Source organism: Panulirus ornatus, chromosome 18 (genome assembly GCF_036320965.1).
Source record: "Panulirus ornatus isolate Po-2019 chromosome 18, ASM3632096v1, whole genome shotgun sequence".
NCBI lineage: Eukaryota > Metazoa > Arthropoda > Malacostraca > Decapoda > Palinuridae > Panulirus > Panulirus ornatus.
Window position 1 is genome coordinate 39,299,659 of NC_092241.1, and position 24,474 is coordinate 39,324,132.

Sequence of the window (24,474 nt, forward strand, 5' to 3'; positions counted from 1 at the left end):
TGTAAATATCTTTTTCAGGCACAGAGTGATTCATGCATACATATTTTTTAATGCTGCCAGGTGGCACATGTCAGTTAGGGACTATATTATAGTGGAGAGTAGGCTGAAGGAATCATGTATTTTTGTAAAGACATCAGTTTCTTCATTGTGTTAGAAGAAACTTAAAACACCCATGCCAAACACCCCAGTCCAATGGAACCCTAAAATGGAAATCTAGACTATCCCAACTATTCACAGCTATCGATAGATTTTCATGGAATAACCAGTGATGGTTGCTTAAGGTAACTGAAAGACTTTTAAAATTTAGCATGCATTCATACACACATTGATAATGTTGACAGAGAGCTGTTCTTTGTGAGTTGGTAGGGATAGAGCAACTAGAGGACATAACATGGAATAAAGGATGAAAATTGTTAAAAAAGATGTTTATTATTATTATTATTCTTTCTTTCATACTATTCACCATTTCCAGCATTAGCGAGATAGCATTAAGAACAGAGGACTTGGCCTTAAAGGGAACATCCTCACCTGGCCCCCTTCTCTGTTCCTTGTTTTGGAAAATAAAAAGAAAGTAATAATAACCATGGAAAGTTCTGTGGGGCCTGGATATGGAAAGGGAGCTGTGGTTTCAGTGCAATATACATGACAGCTAGAGACTGAGTGTAAACGAATGTGGCCTTTGTTGTCTTTTCCTAGCGCTACCTCGCACACATGCGGGGAAGGGGCTTGTTATTTCATGTGTGGCAGGGTGGCGACAGGAATGAATAAAGGCAGACAGTATGAATTATGTACGGGAGGCAGCGACAAAGCAAAATAAATATAAATAAATATGTCTGTGTGTATATATATGTATACGTTGAGATGTATAGGTATGTATATTTCCGTGTGTGGACGTATATGTATATACATGTGTATGTGGGTGGGTTGGGCTGTTCTTTCGTCTGTTTCCTTGCGCTACCTCGCTAACGCGGGAGACAGTGACAAAGCAAAATGAATTAATGAATAATTATTGTTATTATTATTATTATACTTAATCACTGTTTCCTCGCATCAGTGAGGTAGCCCAAGGAAACAGACTGAGAATCGCCCAACCACTCATGTACACATATATATACGTACATGCACATATACATACATATACATATATGCACATGAACATATTCATACTTGCTGCCTTCATCCAATTCCCATCGCCAATCCCCCACACAGGAAACAGCATCCCCCCTCCCAGCGAGGTAGCACCAGGAAAAGACAAAAAGACCACATTCTTTGTGGTATACCTGGGTTGACGTGCTGTCAGTGGATTGAACCAGGGCATGTGTAGCATCTGGGATAAACCATGGAAAGGTCTGTGGTGCCTGGATGTGGAAAGGGAGCTTTGGTTTCGGTGCACTACAGATGACAGCTAGAGACTGAGTGTGAACATATGTGGCCTTTTTGTTTTTTCCTGGCACTAAAAAAGATGTAAAGAAAATTTTTTAGTGTAAGAGTAATAGATGAATGGAATAGAATAACTGAGGACATGGTCAGGGGAGAAGGAGAGAAAGGTTGCTGTAATGGATGATATGAATGCAAAGATGGGCTGTGATGAAATTGGTGAGATAGTTACGAAATGGGAAGTGGCTGGAATAAATGAGAAGGAAAATTAGCTTTTAGATGTCTGTGATGAGAATGGTTTATTCTTTACAAACACCTTTTTTCAGCTTAAGAAGATCCACATATATACATGGATTAGAAATGATGGAAGAGCAGAACTAAAGGGTTTGAGTGACTATGTGGCAGTGGATTGAGAAAGGTTGTGCTAGATGCGAGTGTTGTGAGAGGATTCTTTGAAGACTGACCATTTTACGGTTCTTGTATGGGTGAGAATCAGGGAAAGTGAAGTTATAGGTAATGGAAGAATGGAGAGTTAAAAGTGTTCTACAATCTAGAAGCAAGCTAGAAGATAAATAAGAAGGAATGCAAGGATGAGTATGAAAGGATGATGATCAAAAGTTTAGATGGAAGTGCAGTAAATATAGATATGCAATTATGTGTGAATGGCATGTTTAAAATGTTTAGAGAAAGACTGTTAAAGGTTGTAGAATTAGTAATTGAATACAAGGTTGTGAGATATGTGAATACAAGGGAATTACGTGTGGGATGTATGAGATTAGAAATGCTATGAAAGCGAAGAAAAAGGCTTCATTGGGATCCATATCAAACTCCTGTGGATCACTTAGTCTTTGATGATAAGTTAATGAGCCAGATTCTTTGTTGTCATGTGGTTATGTTGTTAGGCAAGTTATTTCAGTATTACTGCATCCTTTTCTTCTTCTTGTACCAAAGCTACCAAATCCTTTGAGGTTGGATCCTTCGCATGAGACATGAGCAACTCAGCCATGCCAGCTTCTTCCAAGAGAAGGGGTCCAAGTGAGGATATTCCCACAAAGGCTCAGTCCTCTGTTCTTAACGCTACCTCGCTAATGTAGGAAGTGGTGAATAGTTTGAAAAAAAAAATACATTTTTATTAGTATACGATGCTGTATTATAGAATAATCAATTACAAACAAATAAATGTAAAGAAAAAAGATGAACAAACAAAAGCAGTGCCAAATATTAGAAGTATCTGTAAAGATTTGTTGGCATGTCACCCCTTAGCTTCCAAATCTCAGGTTCACCATGTGAATGACAGCTGAATTTGCTCCCCTGATTTAGTGTACATATTGAATCCCATAGCTCAGCCAGGGTTGAATAATCATTCAGATTCTGAGGAAGCATTGCAAAACCCTCAAAGTTGTATATGCATTCCTTCAACATGGCTTTCCAAATTCCATTCATGATGCTAGTCTTTTCTATCTGTCTTTATATTTCTGATGCCTTTTCCATTGTGGAACTCCCTCAGGAGGGTGGCCTTGGCTATGGAGTCTCCATAACTAGTAAACTCCAGTGCCACTTCTTAGCCTTTAGTGCTTCACCCTTAACAGGCTACTGGGACAGGGCAAGTCTAGCAGTGTTCAGAGGCTGCTACTTTATGTTCCTACTAACTACTCCTACCTATTGCTCCTGCCTAATAATCCTACCCACTACTTTTACATAATGTTTCTACCAAATGCTCCTTCCTAAATGTTCCCACCTACTACTTCTATCTATTGCTCCTAACATTTTATCAAAAGGCAGGAGTGGCACATAGCACTCACCACAGGAAAATCTAGAGGTATGAAGAATGAGCCGTGAGTTAAGTGTTATCAAGTGTTATGTATGACAAGGAGAGATTGTATGTGGACAGAATGCCAGTAGTTCATGTGTAGGTGAAGCAGAAAGAAAGACAGCTACCTAGGTTAGAGGAGTGTGACTTGACAACCACTGAGGTGTTGGCTCACTACACAGCCGTTACTAACCCTCTCGATACCCAGGAGGGTAGTGCTGGCAATATACCTCCCTGTTCATTGGCTGCCTACCAACTACTGTCATCTTTTAGATATTAAAATTAGGTCTTTTATTTATCATTTTTTCTATTCCTTGGGATAAGGGAGAAAGAGTACTTCCTATGTATTCCTTGCATGCTGTAGAAGGCGACTAAAAGGGGAGGAAGCGGGGGACTGGAAATCCTCCCCTCTCGTTTTTGATTTTCCAAAAGAAGGAACAGGGAAGGGGGCCAAGTGAGGATATTCCCACAAAGGCTCAGTCCTCTGTTCTTAGCGCTACGTCGCTAATGTGGGAAATGGTGAATAGTATGAAAAAAAAATTTCATTTCTATTAGTATATGATGCTGTATTATAGAATAATCAATTACAAACAAATAAATGTAAAGAAAAAAGATGAACAAACAAAAGCAGTGCCATATATTAGAAGTATCTGTAAAGATTTGTGGGCATATCACCCCTTAGCTTCCAAATCTCAGGTTCCCCTTGTGGATGACATCTGAATTTCCTCCACTGATTTAGTTGTTCATATTGCAATTGTTGATGTGAGTGCTCAGTAATTATTAATGTCTAGATCATTTTGCAACACTGTCATTGGTAAGGTAGATGACAACAGACTCTGAAGTGTAAGGTCCCTTGCTTCAACTGTTGTAATGATGATATACTTGTGTACCAAACTGGAGTGTCTACCCAGGGAAAGTGTTTCAATACTTCATGGCATGTCTTTGTAGAACCTCAGTGAAGCTTTGATTTTCTTCACTACAGAAAACAATAGTTGCTACTGTTGTAATTCTCAGCTTATGCCTTACCTTGTGTTATCAGAAGGGAAGGTGAAGACAGACCCTGATGGCTTAAGGTTCCATGCCTTTTTTAGCATGGGATACAAAAGAAGAATCATATTAGTGGGTGTCTACCCTGGGGCATTCTTTGCAATACCTGTTCCTTTATGGACCTTTGAGTGTCTATACCACACAGCACCTGAGTGATTGTTGGTGTATTACTTGAAATATGGTAAGATGATCCCATTTCAAAACCATGTCATTGACAATGGAGGTGAATACAGATCTTAAGGTCTAAGCTTCCAGTTCCTCTGGTAGTGCAGTAAAGATACGATTAGAGCTCAGTTGATGGAGGTTCATTCAAGGGAAATCAATATGATTTCTTATGGGACAGTACCATATGGAATCTTAGTGGCGTCTTGGTTTTAGGCAGTACAAAGAGTGATGACATGTTTCATTACTCATTGATTATAAATCCTTGCATAGACTGTCTAGGATTAATTTGATTGGATTTTGGTTGTATGCAGTAATCAGAGCATGTTCACATTGTTACCTAAGTGTTTTAGGTTATTGGATAAGTTGCTCTATATGGAATTTCAACAGAACTTTGGCTGTACACAGTCCTCTGAATGGCAGATCCATATATTGCTGGTGCTGTTTGAGGCACATAAGTTCCCTTGTAATTAGGGGAATGCTATTTCATGTGCGGCGGGGTGGCGACAGGAATGGATGAAGGCAAACATGTATGAATATGTCCATGTATATATGTATATATTTGAATGCAAAGGTGAGTAATGTGACAGTTGAAGGAATAATTGGTGTACATGGGGTGTTCAGTGATGTAAATGGAAATGAAGAGCATGTAGATTTATGTGCAGAAAAAGGACTGGCGATTGGGAATACCTGGTTTAAAAAGAGAGATATACATAAGTATACATATGTAAGTAGTAGAGATGGCCAATGAGCATTATTGGATTACGTGTTAATTGATAGGTGTGCGAAAGAGAGACTTTTGGATGTTAATGTGCTGAGAGGCAAAGGTGAAGATTTGTAGAGGTTTTTAGAAAAGAAGAGAGAATGTTGGGGTAAAGAAAGTGGTGAGAGTAAGTGAACTTGGAAAGGAGACTTGTCTGAGAAAGTACCAGGAGAAACTGAGTACAGAATGGAAAAAGGCGAGAACAAAGGAGGTAAGGGGAGTGGGGGAGGAATGAGATGTATTTAGGGAAGCAGTGATGGCTTGCGCAAAAGATGCTTGTGGCATGAGAAGCGTGGGAGGTGGTCAGATTAGAAAGGGTAGTGAGTGGTTGGATGAAGAAGTAAGATTATTAGTGAAAGAGAAGAGAGAGGCATTTGGACGAGCTTTGCAGGGAAATGGTGCAAATAACTGGGAGATGTGTAAAAGAAAGAGGCAGGAGGTCAAGAGAAAGGTGCAAGTGGTGAAAAAGAGGGCAAATGAGAGCTGGGTTGTGAGAGTATCATTAAATTTTAGGGAGAATATAAAGATGTTTTGGAAGGAGGTAAATAAAGTGCATAAGACAAGAGAACAAATGGGAACATCAGTGAAGGTGGAAAATGGTGGTGATGTGAGAAGGAGATGGACTGAGTATTTTGAAGGGTTGTTGAATTTGTTAGATGATAGAGTGGCAGATATAGGTTGTTTTGGTCAAGGTGGTTTGTGAAGTGAGAGGGTCAGGGAAAATGATTTGGTAAACTGAGAAGAGGTAGTAAAAGCTTTGCAGAAGATGAAAGCCGGCAGTGCGGCGGATTTGGATGGTATTGCAGTGGAATTTATTTAAAAAGGAGGTGACTGTGTTGTTGATTGGTTGGTGAGGATATTCAATGTATGTATGGCTCATGGTGAAGTGCCTGAGGATTGGGATAATGCATACATAGTGCTATTGTTCAAAGGCAAAGGGGATAAAGGTAAGTGCTCAAATTACAGAGGTATAAGTTTGTTGAGTATTCCTGGGAAATTATATGTGAGGGTATTGATTGAGAGGGTGAAGGCATGTACAGAGCATCAGATTGGGGAAGAGCATTGTGGTTTCAGAAGTGGTAGAGAATGTGTGGATCAGGTGTTTGCTTTGAAGAATGTATGTGAGAAATACTTAGAAATGCAAATGGATTTGTATGTAGCATTTATGGATCTGGAGAAGGTATATGATAGAGTTGACAGAGATGCTCTGTGGAAGGTATTAAGAGTATATGATGTGGGAGGCAAGTTGTTAGAAGCAGTGAAAGGTTTTTATCGAGGATGTAAGTCATGTGTACAAGTGGCAAAAGAGGATATTGATTGGTTCGCAGTGAATGTCGCTTTGTGGCAGGGGTGTGTGATGTCTCCATGGTTGTTTAATTTGTTTATGGATGGGGTTGTTAGGGAGTTAAATGCAAGAGTTTTGGAAAGAGGGGCAAGTATGCAGTCTTTTGTGGATGAGAGGGCTTGGAAAATGAGTCAGTTGTTGTTCGCTGATGATACAGCACTGGTGGCTGATTCATGTGAGAAACTGCAGAAGCTGGTGACTGAGTTTGGTGGGGTGTGTGAAAGAAGAATGCTGAGAGTAAATGTGAATAAGAGCAAGGTTATTAGGTTCAGTAGGGTTAAGGGACAATGCAATTGGGAGGTAAGCTTGAATGGAGAAAAACTGGAGGAAGTGAGGTGTTTTAGATATCTGGGAGGAGATTTGGGATTGAAGGAACCATGGAAGTGGAAGTGAGTCACAGGGTGGGGGAGGGGGCAAAAGTTCTGGGAGCGTTGAAAAATGTGTGGAAGGCGAGAACATTATCTTGGGAAGCAAAAATGGGTATGTTTGAAGGAATAGTGGTTCTAACTATGTTGTATGGTTGCAAGGTGTGGGCTAAAGATAGGGTTGTGCAGAGGAGGGTAGATGTGTTAGAAGTGAGATGTTTGAGGACAATATGTGGTGTGAGGTGGCTTGATTGAGTAAGTAATGAAAAGGTAAGAGAGATGTGTGGTAATAGAAAGTGTGTGGTTGAGAGAGTGGAAGAGGATGTATTGAAATGGTTTGGTCACATGGAGAGAATGAGTGAGGAAAGATTGACAAAGAGGATATAAGTGTTAGAGGTGGAGGGAACGAGAAGTGAGAGACCAAATTGGAGGTGGAAGGATGGATTGAAAAAGATTTTGAGCGATTAGGGCCTGAACATGCAGGAGGGTGAAAGGAGTGCAAAGAGTAGAGTGAATTGGAATGATGTGGTATGCCAAGGTCGATGTGTTGTCAATGGATTGAACCAGGGCATGTGAAGCGTCTGAGGTAAACCAGGGAAAGTTTTGTAGTGCCTGGATGTGAAAAGGGAGTTGTGGTTTCGGTGCATTATACATGACAGCTAGAGAGTGAGTGTGAACGAATGTGGCCTTTGTTGTCTTTTCCTAGCTCTACCTCGCGCGCATGCGGGGGGAAAGGGGTGTCATTTCATGTGTAGCGGGGTGGCGATGGGAATGAATATAGGCACCAAGTATGAATTGTGTACATGTGTAGATATGTGTATGTCTTTGTATGTATATCTATATGTATTCGTTGAAATGTATACGTATGTATATGTGCGTGTGTGGACGCTTATGTAGATACGTGTATGTGGGTGGGTTGGGCCATTCTTTCATCTGTTTCCTTGTGCTAGCTTGCTAACGTGGAAGACAGTGACAAAGTATGATAAATTAATTGAAATATATATATATATATATATATATACATTTATTTTTATTTATTTATTTTGCTTTGTCGCTGTCTCCCGCGTTTGCGAGGTAGCGCAAGAAAACAGACAAAAGAAATGGCCCAACCCACCCCCATACACAATGTATATACATACATGTCCATACACGCAAATATACATACCTATACATCTCAATGTACACATATATATACACACACAGACACATACATATATACCCATGCACACAATTCACACTGTCTGCCTTTATTCATTCCCATCGCCACCTCGCCACACATGGAATACCATCCCCCTCCCCCCTCATGTGTGCGAGGTAGCACTAGGAAAAGACAACAAAGGCCCCATTCGTTCACACTCAGTCTCTAGCTGTCATGCAATAATGCCCAAAACCTCAGCTCCCTTTCCACATCCAAGCCCCACAGAACTTTCCTTAGTTTACCCCAGACACTTCACATGCCCTGATTCAATCCACTGACAGCACGTCAGCCCCGGTATACCACATTGATCCAATTCACTCTATTCCTTGCCCTCCTTTCACCCTCCTGCATGTTCAGGCCCCGATCACACAAAATCTTTTTCACTCCATCTTTCCACCTCCAATTTGGTCTCCCACTTCTCCTCGTTCCCTCCACTCCGACACATATATCCTCTTGGTCAATCTTTCCTCACTCATTCTCTCCATGTGCCCAAACCATTTCAAAACACCCTCTTCTGCTCTCAACCATGCTCTTTTTATTTCCACACATCTCTCTTACCCTTACATTACTTACTCGATCAAACCACCTCACACCACACATTGTCCTCAAACATCTCATTTCCAGCACATCCACCCTCCTGCACACAACTCTATCCATAGCCCACGCCTCGCAACCATACAACATTGTTGGAACCACTATTCCTTCAAACATACCCATTTTTGCTTTCCGAGATAATGTTCTCAACTTCCAAACATTCTTCAAGGCTCCCAGGATTTTTGCCCCCTCCCCCACCCTATGATCCACTTCCGCTTCCATGGTTCCATCCACTGCCAGATCCACTCCCAGATATCTAAAACACTTTACTTCCTCCAGTTTTTCTCCATTCAAACTTACCTCCCAATTGACTTGACCCTCAACCCTACTGTACCTAATAACCTTGCTCTTATTCACATTTACTCTTAACTTTCTTCTTTCACACACTTTACCAAACTCAGTCACCAGCTTCTGCAGTTTCTCACATGAATCAGCCACCAGCACTGTATCATCAGGGAACAACAACTGACTCACTTCTCAAGCTCTCTCATCCCCAACAGACTTCATACTTGCCCCTCTTTCCAAAACTCTTGCATTCACCTCCCTAACAACCCCACCCATAAACAAATTAAACAACCATGGAGACATCACTCACCCCTGCCGCAAACCTACATTCACTGAGAACCAATCACTTTCCTCACTTCTTACACGTACACAAGCCTTACATCCTCGATAAAAACTTTTCACTGCTTCTAACAACTTGCCTCCCACACCATATATTCTTAATACCTTCCACAGAGCATCTCTATCAACTCTATCATATGCCCTCTCCAGATCCATAAATGCTACATACAAATCCATTTGCTTTTCTAAGTATTTCTCACATACATTCTTCAAAGCAAACACCTGATCCACACATCCTCTACCACTTCTGAAACCACACTGCTCTTCCCCAATCTGATGCTCTGTACATGCCTTCACCCTCTCAATCAATACCCTCCCATATAATTTACCAGGAATACTCAACAAACTTATACCTCTGTAATTTGAGCACTCACTGTTATCCCCTTTGCCTTTGTACAATGGCACTATGCACGCATTCCGCCAATCCTCAGGCACCTCACCATGATTCATACATACATTAAATAACCTTACCAACCAGTCAACAATACAGTCACCCCCTTTTTTAATAAATTCCACTGCAATACCATCCAAACCTGCTGCCTTGCCGGCTTTCATCTTCCGCAAAACTTTTACTACCTCCTCTCTGTTTACCAAATCATTTTCCCTAACCCTCTCACTTTGCACACTACCTCGACCAAAACACCCTATATCTGCCACTCTATCATCAAACACATTCAACAAACCTTCAAAATACTCACTCCATCTCCTTCTCACATCACCACTACTTGTTATCACCTCCCCATTTGCGCCCTTCACTGAAGTTCCCATTTGCTCCCTTGTCTTACGCACTTTATTTACCTCCTTCCAGAACATCTTTTTATTCTCCCTAAAATTTAATGATACTCTCTCTCTATATTTTTTTTTTTTTTTTTTTTTTTTTATACTTTGTCGCTGTCTCCCGCGTTTGCGAGGTAGCGCGAGGAAACAGACGAAAGAAATGGCCCAACCCCCATACACACGTACATACACACGTCCACACACGCAAATATACATACCTACACAGCTTTCCATGGTTTACCCCAGACGCTTCACATGCCTTGATTCAATCCACTGACAGCACGTCAACCCCTGTATACCACATCGCTCCAATTCACTCTATTCCTTGCCCTCCTTTCACCCTCCTGCATGTTCAGGCCCCGATCACACAAAATCTTTTTCACTCCATCTTTCCACCTCCAATTTGGTCTCCCTCTTCTCCTCGTTCCCTCCACCTCCGACACATATATCCTCTTGGTCAATCTTTCCTCACTCATTCTCTCCATGTGCCCAAACCATTTCAAAACACCCTCTTCTGCTCTCTCAACCACGCTCTTTTTATTTCCACACATCTCTCTTACCCTTACGTTACTTACTCGATCAAACCACCTCACACCACACATTGTCCTCAAACATCTCATTTCCAGCACATCCATCCTCCTGCGCACAACTCTATCCATAGCCCACGCCTCGCAACCATACAACATTGTTGGAACCACTATTCCTTCAAACATACCCATTTTTGCTTTCCGAGATAATGTTCTCGACTTCCACACATTTTTCAAGGCTCCCAAAATTTTCGCCCCCTCCCCCACCCTATGATCCACTTCCGCTTCCATGGTTCCATCCGCTGACAGATCCACTCCCAGATATCTAAAACACTTCACTTCCTCCAGTTTTTCTCCATTCAAACTCACCTCCCAATTGACTTGACCCTCAACCCTACTGTACCTAATAACCTTGCTCTTATTCACATTTACTCTTAACTTTCTTCTTCCACACACTTTACCAAACTCAGTCACCAGCTTCTGCAGTTTCTCACATGAATCAGCCACCAGCGCTGTATCATCAGCGAACAACAACTGACTCACTTCCCAAGCTCTCTCATCCCCAACAGACTTCATACTTGCCCCTCTTTCCAGGACTCTTGCATTTACCTCCCTAACAACCCCATCCATAAACAAATTAAACAACCATGGAGACATCACACACCCCTGCCGCAAACCTACATTCACTGAGAACCAATCACTTTCCTCTCTTCCTACACGTACACATGCCTTACATCCTCGATAAAAACTTTTCACTGCTTCTAACAACTTGCCTCCCACACCATATATTCTTAATACCTTCCACAGAGCATCTCTATCAACTCTATCATATGCCTTCTCCAGATCCATAAATGCTACATACAAATCCATTTGCTTTTCTAAGTATTTCTCACATACATTCTTCAAAGCAAACACCTGATCCACACATCCTCTACCACTTCTGAAACCGCACTGCTCTTCCCCAATCTGATGCTCTGTACATGCCTTCACCCTCTCAATCAATACCCTCCCATATAGTTTACCAGGAATACTCAACAAACTTATACCTCTGTAATTTGAGCACTCACTCTTATCCCCTTTGCCTTTGTACAATGGCACTATGCACGCATTCCGCCAATCCTCAGGCACCTCACCATGAGTCATACATACATTAAATAACCTTACCAACCAGTCAACAATACAGTCACCCCCTTTTTTAATAAATTCCACTGCAATACCATCCAAACCTGCTGCCTTGCCGGCTTTCATCTTCCGCAAAGCTTTTACTACCTCTTCTCTGTTTACCAAATCATTTTCCCTAACCCTCTCGCTTTGCACACCACCTCGACCAAAACACCCTATATCTGCCACTCTGTCATCAGACACATTCAACAAACCTTCAAAATACCCATTCCATCTCCTTCTCACATCACCACTACTTGTTATCACCTCCCCATTTACGCCCTTCACTGAAGTTCCCATTTGCTCCCTTGTCTTACGCACCCTATTTACCTCCTTCCAGAACATCTTTTTATTCTCCCTAAAATTTACTGATAGTCTCTCACCCCAACTCTCTCTATATATATATATGTACATGTCTGTGTATGTATATGTCAGTGTACTTTGAAATGTATCGGTACGTATATGTGCATGTATGGGCGTTTATGCACATACATGTGTATGTAAGTGTACATTGAAATGTATCAGTTTGTATATGTGCATGTATGGGCGTTTATATACATACATGTGTATGTGGGTGGGTTGGGCCATTCTTTTGTCCGTTTCCTTGCGCTACCTTGCAAATGCGGGAGACGGCGATTAAGTATCATAAAAAAAAATAATATATATATATCATATATTCACATGTACATATTCATACTTGCTGCCTTCATCCATTCCCGTTGCCACCCCGCCACACATGAATAACAGCACCCCCCCTCCCCTCTGCGTGTGAGGTAGCACTAGCAAAAGACCAAAGGCCACATTCATTCACATTCAGTTTCTAACTGTCATGTATAATGCACCGAAAGCACAGCTCCCTTTCCACATTCAGGCCTCACAAAACTTTCCAGGGTTTACCTCAGATGCTTCACATGCCCTGGTTTAATCCATTGACAGCATGTCGACCTCGGTATACCACATCACTCCAATTCACTCTATTCCTTGCACGCCTTTCACCCTCCTGCATGTTCAGGCCGTGAACGCTCAAGATCTTTTTCTCTCCATCCTTCCACCTCCAATTTGGTCTCTCACTTCTCGTTCCCTCCACCTCTGACACTTATATCCTCTTTGTCAATCTTTCCTCACTCATTCTCTCCATGTGAGCAAACTATTTCTATACACCCTCTTCTGCTCTCTCAACCACACACTTTTTATTACCACACATCTCGCTTACCCTTTTATTGCGTACTCAATCAAACCACCTCACACCACATATTGTCCTCAAACATCTCATTTCCAACACATCTACCCTTCTCCAAACAACCCTATTTGTAGCCCACGCCTCACAACCGTATAACATTGTTGGAACCACTATTCCTTCAAACATACCCATTTTTGCTTTCCGAGTTAATGTTCTCGCCTTCCACACATTTTTCAACGCTCTCAAAACTTTCGCTCCCCCTCCCACACCCTGTGACTCACTTCCGCTTCCATGGTTCCATCCGATGCCAAATCCACTCCCAGATATCTAAAACACTTCACTTCCTCCAGTCTTTCTCCATTCAAACTTACCTCCCCATTGACTTGTCCCTCAACCCTACTATACCTAATAACCTTGCTCTTATTGACATTTACTCTCAGCTTTTTTCTTTCACACACTTTACCAGACACTTTACTCTCCTGGCCAAGAAAGCTCTTTTATAGAGCTCATTTAGAATTTTGATAGTTTGATTAAGCGTATTACCCCTCCTTCTCCCTCATAGGAACCTTCTCTTCACTCCATCCTACTCTGACACCACTTTTAGAAATACTGCATAGTGCCTGTAAGTATAACATATCTTGTTTTGAGTAAGTCATGATGTACCATTTTTTTTTGTAAAGTTTATGGTCATATTTAGTATGTTTTTTTTTTTACTGACCATCATCATTATTGTTATCAGGCAGCAAATCCTGGAGCAGTGCTAGAGGATTTTGTTCGTTGGTACTCACCTCGAGATTGGATAGAGGAAGCTTCTGATGATCCCAGTCAGCCTCCCTGTGGCAGTCTTAGTGCACGCATGCAAATACCTGGAAATATGTGGAAGGAGGTAAATCAGCTTGCGTATATATTTTCTTTTTTGAGGCAATCTATCTTTTTATTTTCCTGGAAACAGGAATTTAACATCTCTAGTACAGAGTGCAGGATAAGTGTTATATCACCAAGATTGTAGTTATTGATATAATCAGTGACATCATATTATTGTTTTTGTCATTGTTGATATTGTAGTTGTTGCCAGGCTTCATCTGCTTATGGTTGCACAATAGATGAAAGGTCACCTTTGGCAATGCTCTGTCATCATCGATTGATGGAAGAGAGTAAAGTCACATCAAAAAACTTCTTACTTTACATGGGCCCATCTTTTCCCTGCTTTTGGTTGTAATGCAGAATTAAAGCTACAGAAGCCTTATAAAAGGGGTTCTGAGGTTTTCACATTATGATGATAGTGATATAAACATGCTGTCACTGGACTGAACCAGGGCATGTGAAAGATCTGGGGTAAACCATGGATAAGATTTTGGGGCCTGGATGTGGATAGGCAGCTGTGGTTTCGGTGCATTACACTGACAGCTAGAGACTAAGTATGAACGATTGTGGCCTTTTTTATCTGTTTTCCTGGTGCTACCTTCCTGAAGCAGGGAATAGCGATGCTCTTTCCCGTGGGAAGGGATAGCAACAGGAATGGATGAAGGCAAGCAAGTATGGATATGTACATGTGTATATGTATATTTGTGTATGTTGATATGTATATGTGTATATGTTGATATGCATATATATGTGCATATATGGGTGTTTTTGTATATATGTGTGTATATGAATGGATGTGTAATTCTTCATCTGTTTCCTGTCGCTACCTCTCTGATGGGGGAAACGGCAGTCAAGTATGGTAAATATAAATGATAATAATAATGACAGTAATGATGATGATGATAACACTGGTTTCGATGCATTATTACATGACAGCTAGAGACTGGGTGTGAACGAATATGGCCTTTGTTGTCTTTTCCTAGCACTACCTTACACCATGAGGGGGAGGGGGTTGTTATTGCATGTGTGGCGAGGTGGCAGTTGGAATGAATAAAGGCAGACTGTATGAATTATGTACATGTGTATATATGTATATGTCTGTATGTGTATATATATGTATATGTTGAGATGTATAGCTATGTATACTTGCGTGTGTGGACGTGTATGTATATACATGTGTATGTGGGTGGGTTGGGCCATTCTTCCATCTGTTTCCTTGCGCTACCTCACTGACGCGGGAGACAGCGACAAAGCAAAATAAAGAAAAAGATAATAATGATAATAACAATAATAGTAATAATACTAATGATTGTAATAATGATAATGATAATAATGATTCTCTTCTATCCCTGGGGATAGGGGAGAAAGAATACTTCCCACGCATTCCTCACGTGTCGTAGAAGGCAACTAAAGGGGACGGGAGCGGGGGGCTAGAAACCCTCCCCTCCGTGTATTTTAACTTTCTAAAAGGGGAAACAGAAGAAGGAGTCACGCAGGGAGTGCTAATCTTCCTCGAAGGCTCAGATTGGGATGTCTAAATGTGTGTGGGTGTAACCAAGATGAGAAAAAGTGAGAGATAGGTAGTATGTTTGAGGAAAGGAACCTAGATGTTTTGGCTCTGAGTGAAACAAAGTTCAAGGGTAAATGGGAAGAGGGGTTTGGGAATGTTTTGGGGGTAAAGTCAGAGGTTGGTGAGAAGACAAGAAGAGCAAAGGAATGAGTAGCACTACTGAAACAGGAGTGGTGGGAGTATGTGATTGAGTGTAAGAAAGTAAACTCTAGATTGATATGGGTAAAATTGAAAGTCGATGGAGAGAGATGGGTGATTATTGGTGCATATGCATATGTTAGTAGTTTTGATGCAGGAGATCAGGTTATAGTGACAGGTGATTTGAATACAAAGGTGAGTAATGTGGCACTTGAGGGAGTAATTGGTGTACATGGGGTGTTCAGTGTTGTAAATGGAAATGGTGAAGAGCTTGTAGATTTGTGTGCTGAAAAAGGACTGGTGATTGGGAATACCTGGTTTAAAAAGAGATATATAGGTAAGTATACATATGTAAGTAGGAGAGATGGCCAGAGAGTGTTATTGGATTATGTGTTAATTAATAGGCGGGCAGAAGAGACTTTTGGATGTGAATGTGCTGAGAGGTGCAACTGGAGGGATGTCTGATCATTATCTTGTGGAGACGAAGGTAAAGATTTGTAGAGGTTTTCAGAAAAGAAGACAGAATGTTGGGGTGAAAAGAGTGGTGAGAGTAAATGAGCTTGGGAAGGAGACTTGTGTGAGGAAGTACCAGGAGAGACTGAGTACAGAATCGAAAAAGGTGAGATCAACGGACGTAAGGGGAGTGGGGGAGGAATGGGATGTATTTAGGGAAGCAGTGATGGCTTGTGCAAAAGATGCTTTTGGCATGAGAAGCCTGGGAGATGGTCAGATTAGAAAGGGTAGTGAGTGGTGGGATGAAGATGTAAGATTATTAGTGAAAGAGAAGAGAGAGGCATTTGGACAATTTTTGCAGGGAATTAGTGCAAATGACTGTGAGATGTATAAAGAGGCAGGAGGTCAAGAGAAAGGTGCAAGAGGTGAAAAAGAGGGCAAATGAGAGTTGGGGTGAGAGAGTATCATTGAATTTTATGGAAAATAAAAAGATGTTTTGGAAGGAGGTAAATAAAGTGCATAAGACAAGAGAACAAAAGGGAACATCGGTGAAGGGGGCTAATGGGGAGGTGATAACAAGTAATGGTGATGTGAGAAGGAGATGGAGTGAGTATTTTGAAGGTTTGTTGAATGTTTGTTAATAGAGTGGCAGGTATAGGGTGTTTTGGTTGAGGTGGTGTGCGAAGTGAGAGGATTAGGGAGAATGATTTGGTAAACAGAGAAGAGGTAGTAAAAGCTTTGCGGAAGATGAAAGGTGGCAAGGCAGTGCTTATGGATGATATTGCAGTGGAATTTATCAAAAAAGGAGGTGACTGTGTTGTTGGCTGGTTGGTAAAGATGTTTAATGTATGTATGACTCATGGTGAGGTGCCTGAGGATTGACGGAATGCATGCATAGTGCCATTGTACAAAGGCAAAGGGGATAAAAGTAAGTGCTCAAATTACAGAGGTATAAGTTTAAGTATTCCTGGTAAATTATATGGGAGGGTATTGATTGAGAGGGTGAAGGCATGTACAGAGCATCAGATTGGGGAAGAGGAGTGTGGTTTCAGAAGTGGTAGAGGATGTGTGGATCAGGTGTTTGCTTTGAATAATGTATGTGAGAAATACTTAAAAAAGCAAATGGATTTGTATATAGCATTTATGGATCTGGAGAAGGCATATGATAGAGTTCCTAGAAATGGTCTGTGGAAGGTTTTAAGAATATATGGTGTGGGAGGCAAGTTGTTAGAAGCAGTGAAAGGTTTTTATCGAGGATGTAAGGCATGTGTACGAGTAGGAAGAGAGGAAAGTAATTGGTTCTCAGTGAATGTAGGTTTATGGCAGGGGTGTGTAATGTCTCCATGGTTGTTTAATTTGTTTATGGATGGGGTTGTTAGGGAGGTTGAATGCAAGAGTTTTGGAGAGAGGGGCAAGTATGCAGTCTGTTGTGGATGAGAGAGCTTGAGAAGTGAGTCAGTTGTTGTTTGCTGATGATACAGCGCTGGTGGGTGATTTGGGTGAGAAACTGCAGAAGCTGGTGACTGAGTTTGGTAAAGTGTGTGAAAGAATAAAGCTGAGAGTAAATGTGAATAAGAGCAAAGTTATTAGGTATAGTAGGGTTGAGGGACAAGTCATTTGGGAGGTAAGTTTGAATGGTGAAAAACTGGAAGAAAAGATGAAGTGTTTTAGATATGTGGGAGTGGATTTGGCAGTGGATGGAACCATGTAAGTGGAAGTGAGTCACAGGATGGGGGAGGGGGCGAAAGTTCTGGGAGTGTTGAAAAATGTGTGGAAGGCGAGAACATTATCTTGGACAGCAAAAATGGGAATGTTTGAAGGAATAGTGGTTCCATCAATGTTATGTGGTTGCGAGGTGTGGGCTATAGATAGAGTTGTGCGGAGGAGGGTGGATGTGTTGGAAATAAGATGTTTAAGGACTGTATGTGGTGTGAGGTGGTTTGATCGAGTAAGTAATGAAAGGGTAAGAGAGATGTGTGGTAGTAAAAAGAGTGTGGTTGAGAGAGCAGAAGAGGGTGTTTTGAAATGGTTTGGTCATATGGAGAGAATGAGTGAGGAAAGATTGACAAAGAGGATATATGTGTCAGAGGTGGAGGGAATGAGGAGAAGTGGGAGACCAAATTGGAGGTGGAAAGATGGAGTGAAAAAGATTTTGAGCGATTAGGGCCTGAACATGCAGGAGGGTTAAACGTGTGTAAGGAATAGAGTGAATTGGAACGATGTGGTATACTGGGGTCAACATCCTGTCAGTGGATTGAATCAGGGCATGTGAAGCATCTGGGGTAAACCATGGAAAGTTTTGTAGGGCCTGGATGTGGAAAGGGAGCCTGAGTGTGAACGAATGTGGCCTTTGTTGTCTTTTCCTAGCGCTACCTCGCGTGCATGTGGTGGGAGGGGTTTGTCATTTCATTTGTAGCGGGGAGGTGATGGGAATGAATAAAGGCAGACAGTATGAATTATTATCCCTGGGGATAGGGGAGAAAGAATACTTCCCACGTATTCCCTGCATGTCGTAGAAGGCGACTAAAAGGGGAGGGAGCGGGTGGCTGGAAATCCTCCCCTCTCGCTTTTTTTTTTAATTTTCCAAAAGAGGGAACAGAGAAGGTGGCCAGGTGAGGATATTCCCTCAAAGGCCCAGTCCTCTGTTCTCAACGCTACCTCACTAATGCGGGAATTGGCGAATAGTATGAAAAGAAAAAAAAAAAAAAAAAGTATGAATTATGTACATGTGTATATATGTGTATATGTAAGTAGGAGAGATGGCCAAAGAGCGTTATTGGATTATGTGTTAATTGATAGGCATGCGAAAGAAAGACTTTTGGATGTTATTGTGCTGAGAGGTGCAACTAGAGGGATGTCTGATCATTATCTTGTGCAGGTGAGGGTGAAGATCGGTAGAGGTTTTCAGAAGAGAAGAGTGAATGTTGGGGTGAAAAGAGTGGTGAGAGTAAGTGAGCTTGGGAAGGAGACGTGTGAGGAAGTACCAGGAGAGACTGAGTACAGAATGGAAAAAGGTGAGAACTAAGGAGGTAAGGGGAGTGGGGGAGGAATGGGATGTATTTAGAGAAGCAGTGATGGCTTGCGCAAAAGATGCTTGTGGCATGAGAAGCGTGGGAGGTGGGCAGATTAGAAAGGGTAGTGAGTGGTGGGATGAAGAAGTAAGATTATTAGTGAAAGAGAAGAGAGAGGCATTTGGACGATTTTTGAAGGGAAATAATGCAAATGAGTGGGAGATGTATAAAAGAAAGAGGCAGGAGATCAAGAGAAAGGTACAAGAGGTGAAAAAGAGTGCAAATGAGAGTTGGGGTGAGAGAGTATCATTAAATCTTAGGGAGAATAAAAAGATGTTTGGGAAGGAGGTAAACAAAGTGCATAAGACAAGGGAGCAAATGGGAACTTCAGTGAAGGGTGCTAATGGGGAGGTGGTAACAAGTAATGGTGATATGAGGAGATGGAGTGAGTATTTTGAAGGTTTGTTGAATGTGTTTGATGTTAGAGTGGCAGATATAGGGTGTTTTGGTCTAGATGGTGTGCAAAGTGAGAGGGTTAGGGAAAATGATTTGGTAAACAGAGAAGAGGTAGTAAAAGCTTTGCGGAAGATGAAAGCCGGCAAGGCAGCGGGTTTGGATGATATTGTGGTAGAATTTATTAAAAAAGGGGGTGACTGTCTTGTTGACTGGTTGGTAAGGTTATTTAATGTATGTATGTCTCATGATGAGGTGCCTGAGGATTGGCAGAATGCTTGCAAGTGCCATTATACAAAGGCAAAGGGGATAACAGTGAGTGCTCAAATTACAGAGGTATAAGTTTGTTGAGTATTCCTGGGAAATTATATGGGAGAGTATTGATTGAGAGGGTGAAGGCATGTACAGAGCATCAGATTGGGGAAGAGCAGTGTGGTTTCAGAAGTGGTAGAGGATGTGTGGATGAGATTGCTTTGAAGAATGTATGTGAGAAATACTTAGAAAAGCAAATGGATTTGTATGTCGCATTTATGGATCTGGAGAAGGCATATGATAGAGTTGATAGAGATGCTCTGTGGAAGGTATTAAGAATATATGGTGCGGGAGGCAAGTTGTTAGAAGCAGTGAAAAGTTTTTATCGAGGATGTAAGGCATGTGTACGTGTAGGAAGAGAGCAAAGTGATTGGTTCTCAGTGAATGTAGGTTTGTGGCGGGGGTGTGTGATGTCTCCATGGTTGTTTAATTTGTTTATGGATGGGGTTGTTAGGGAGGTAAATGCAAAAGTTTTGGAAAGAGGGGCAAGTATGCAGTCTCTTGTGGATGAGACAGCCTGGGAAGTGAGTCAGTTGTTGTTCACTGTTCATACAGCACTGGTGGCTGATTCGTGTGAGAAACTGCAGAAGCTGGTGACTGAGTATGGTAAAGTGTGTGAAAGAAGAAAGTTGAGAGTAAATGTGAATAAGAGAGTAAATGTGAATAAGCAAGGTTATTAGGTACAGTAGGGTTGAGGAACAAGTCAATTGGGAGGTAAGTTTGAATGGAGAAAAGCTGGAGGAAGTGAAGTGTTTTAGATATCTGGTAGAGGATTTTGCAGTAGATGGAACCATGGAAGCAGAAGTGAATCATAGGGTGGGGAAGGGGGTGAAAGTTCTGGGAGCGTTGAAGAATGTGTGGAAGTCAAGAACATTATCTCGGAAAGCAAAAATGGGTATGTTTGAAGGAATAGTGGTTCCAGCAATGTTATATGGTTGCGAGGCGTAGACTATGGATAGAGTTGTGCGCAAGAAGGTGGATGTGCTGGAAATGAGATGTTTGAGGACAATATATGGTGTGAGATGGTTTGATCGAGTAAGTAATAATAGGGTAAGAGAGATGTGTGGTAATAAAAAGAGTGTGGTTGAGAGAGCAGAAGAGGGTGTTTTGAAATGGTTTGGTCACATGGAGAGAATGAGTGAGGAAAGATTGACCAAGAGGATATATGTGTCAGAGGTGGAACGAGGAGAAGTGGGAGATCAAACTGGAAGTGGAAGGATGGAGTGAAAAAGATTTTGAGTGATCGGGGCCTGAACATGCAGGAGGGTGAAAGGCATGCAAGGAATAGAGTGAATTGGAACGATGTGGTATACCGGGTCGACGTGCTGTTAATGGATTGAACCAGGGCGTGTGAAGCGTTTGGGGTAAACCATGGAAAGTTGTGTGGGGCCTGGATGTGGAAAGGGAGGTGTGGTTTCGGTGCATTATTACATGACAGCTAGAGACTGAGTGTGAATGAATGTGGCCTTTGTTGTCTTTTCCTTGTGCTACCTTGCGCACATTTGGGGGAAGGGGTTGTTATTTCATGTGTAGCGGGGTGGCGATGAGAATGAATAAGGGTAGACAGTATGAATTATGTACATGTGTATATATGTATATGTTTGTGTGTGTATATATATGTATACATTGAGATGTATAGGTATGTATATTTGCGTGTGTGGACATGTATGTATATATATGTGTATGTGGGTGGGTTGGGCCATTTCTTTTGTCTGTTTCCTTGCGCTACCTCGCTAATGCGGGAGACAGCGACAAAGCAAAATAAATGAATAAATAAATAGATATGTATATATATGTATACAATGAGATGTATAAGTATATATATGTGCGTGTGTGAACTTGTATGTATATACATGTGTATGTGGGTGGGTTGGGCCATTCTTTCGTCTGTTTCCTTGCGCTACCTCGCTAACACAGGAGACAGCGACAAAGCATAATAAATAGAAAAACTAAATAATAATGAAAATAATTCTCTCTGGGGACAGGGGAGAAAATACTTCCCATGCATTGCCCGCGTGTTGTAGAAGGTGACTATAGGGGACGGGAGCGGGGAGCTAGAATCCCTCCCCTCTTTGTGTTTTAACTTTCTGAAAGGGGAAACAGAAGAAGGAGTCATGCGGGGAGTGCTCATCCTCCTCGAAGGCTCAGACTGGGGTGTCTAAATGTGTGTGGATGTAACCAAGATGAGAAAAAAGGAGAGATAGGTAGTATGTTTGAGGAAAGGTACCTGGATGTTTTGGCTCTGAGTGAAACGAAGCTCAAACATAAAGGGGAAGAGTGGTTTGGGAATGTTTGGGGTGTAAAGTCAGAGGTTGGTGAGAGGACAAGAGCAAGGGAAGGAGTAGCACTACTCCTGAAACAGGAGTTGTGGTAGTATATGATAGAGTGTAAGAAAGTAAACTCTAGATTGATATGGGTAAAACTGAAAGTGGATGGAGAGAGATGGGTGATTATTGGTGCCTTTGCACCTGGGCATCAGAAGAAAGAACATGAGAGGCAAGTGTTTTGGGAGCAGCTGAGTGAGTGTGTTAGTAGTTTTGATGCATGAGACCAGGTTATAGTGATGGGTGATTTGCATGCAAAGGTGAGTAATGTGGCGGTTGAGGGAATAATTGGTGTACATGGGGTGTTCAGTGTTGTAAATGGAAATGGTGAAGAGCTTGTAGATTTGTGTGCTGAAAAAGGACTGGTGATTGGGAATACCTGGTTTAAAAAGAAGATATATATAAGTATACATATGTAAGTAGGAGAGATAGCCAGAGAGCATTATTGGATTACGTGTTAATTGATAGGTGCATGAAAGATTGACTTTTGGATGTTAATGTCCTGAGAGGTGCAACTGGAGGGATGTCTGCTCATTACTTGTGGAGGCAAAGGTGAAGATTTGTAGAGGTTTTCAGAAAAGAAGAGAGAATGTTGGGGTGAAGAGAGTGGTGAGAGTAAGTGATCTTGGGAAGGAGACTTGTGTGAGGAAGTACCAGGAGAGACTGAGTGCAGAATGGAAAAAGGTAAGAGCAAAGAATGTAAGGGGAGTGGGGAAGGATTGGTATATATTTAGGGAAGCAGTGATGGCTTGCGCAAAAGATTCTTTTGGCATGAGAAGCTTGGGAGGTGGGCAGATTAGAAAGGGCAGTGAGTGGTGGGATGAAGAAGTAAGGTTATTAGTGAAAGAGAACAGAGAGTCATTTGGACAAGATTTGCAGTGAATTAGTGTAAATGACTGTGAGATGTAGAAAAGAAAGAGCCAGGAGGTCAAAAGAAAGGTGCAAGAGGTGAAAAAGAGGGTAAATGAGAGTTGGGATGAGAGATTATCATTAGATTTTGGAGAGAATAAAAAGATGTTTTGGAAGGAGGTAAATAAAGTGCATAAGACAAGAGGACATATGAGAACCTCGGTGAAGGGGGCTAATTGGGAGATTATAACAAGAAGTGGTGATGTGAGAAGGAGATGGAGTGAGTATTTTGAAGGATTGTTGAATGTGTTAGATGATAGAGTGGCAGATTTAGGGTGTTTTGGTTGGGGTGGTGTGCGAATTGAGAAGGTCAGGGAGAATGATTTGGTAAACAGAGAAGAGGTAATGAAAGCTTTGCGGAAAATGAAAGCTGGCAAGGTGGTAGGTTTTTTGGTATTGCAGTGGAATTTATTAAAAAAGGGGGTGACTGTGTTGTTGACTGGTTGGTTAGGATATTCAGTGTATGTATGGCTCATGGTGAAGTGCCTGAGGATTGGCAGAATGCATGCATAGTGCCATTGTACAAAGGCAAAGTGGATAAAGGTGAGTGTTCAAATTACAGAGGTATAAGTTTGTTTAGTATTCCTGGGAAATTATATGGGAGGGTATTGATTGAGAGGGTGAAGGCATGTACAGAGCATCAGATTGGGGAAGAGCAGTGTGGTTTCATAGTGGTAGAGGATGTGTGGATCAGATATTTGCTTTGAAGAATGTATATGAGAAATATTCAGAAAAACAAATGGTTTTGTATGTAGCATTTATGGATCTGGAGAAGGCATATGATAGAGTTAATACAGATGCTCTGTGGAAGGTATTAAGAGTATATGGTGTGGGAGGTAAGTTGGTAGAAGCAGTGAAAAGATTTTATCAAGGATGTAAGGAATGTGTATGAGTAGGAAGAGAGGAAAGTGATTAGTTCCCAGTGAATGTTGGTTTCCGGCAGGGGTGCGTGATGTTTCCATTGTTGTTTAGTTTGTTTATGGATTGGGTTGTTAGTGAGGTGAATGCAAGACTTTTGGAGAGAGGGGCAAGTATGCAGTCTGTGGTGGGTGAGAGGGCTTGGGAGGTGTGTCATTTGTTCTTCGCTGATGATACAGTGCTGGTGGCTGATTCGGGTGAGAAACTGCGGAAGCTGGTGACGAAGTTTGGTAAAGTGTGAGAAAGATGAAAGATGAGAGTAAATGTGAATAAGAGGAAGGTTATTAGGTTCAATAGGGTTGAGGGACAAGTGAATTGGGAGGTAAGTTTGAATGGAAAAAACTTGGGGAAGTGAAGTGTTTTCGATATCTAGGAGTGGATTTGGCAGTGGATGGAACCATGGAAGCGGAAGTGAGTCATAGGATGGGGGAGGGGTTTAAGGTTCTGGGAGCTTTGAAGAATATGTGGAAGGTGAGAACGTTATCTCGGAGAGCAAAAATGGGTATGTTTGAAGGAATAGTGGCTCCAACAATGTTATATGGTTGTGAGGTATGGGCTATAGATAAGGTTGTGCAGAGGAGGATGGATGTGT

At 41.7% G+C, this 24,474-nt stretch overlaps 1 protein-coding gene across 2 annotated transcripts in view; it reads left to right on the plus strand.

Moving 5' to 3' along the window:
- The window catches only part of Rab3GAP1 (RAB3 GTPase activating protein subunit 1), a 146,450-nt gene that overhangs the window by 82,348 nt on the left and 39,628 nt on the right, over window positions 1-24,474 (plus strand). The window contains exon 11 of one of the 2 annotated variants that reach the window (XM_071672991.1): window positions 13,670-13,816. The exons of the other annotated variant lie outside the window; for it this stretch is intronic. Within the exon in view, the coding sequence (XP_071529092.1) occupies window positions 13,670-13,816 (147 nt within the window). The remainder of the gene's footprint in view (window positions 1-13,669; window positions 13,817-24,474) is intronic. 2 annotated transcript variants of the gene reach the window in all.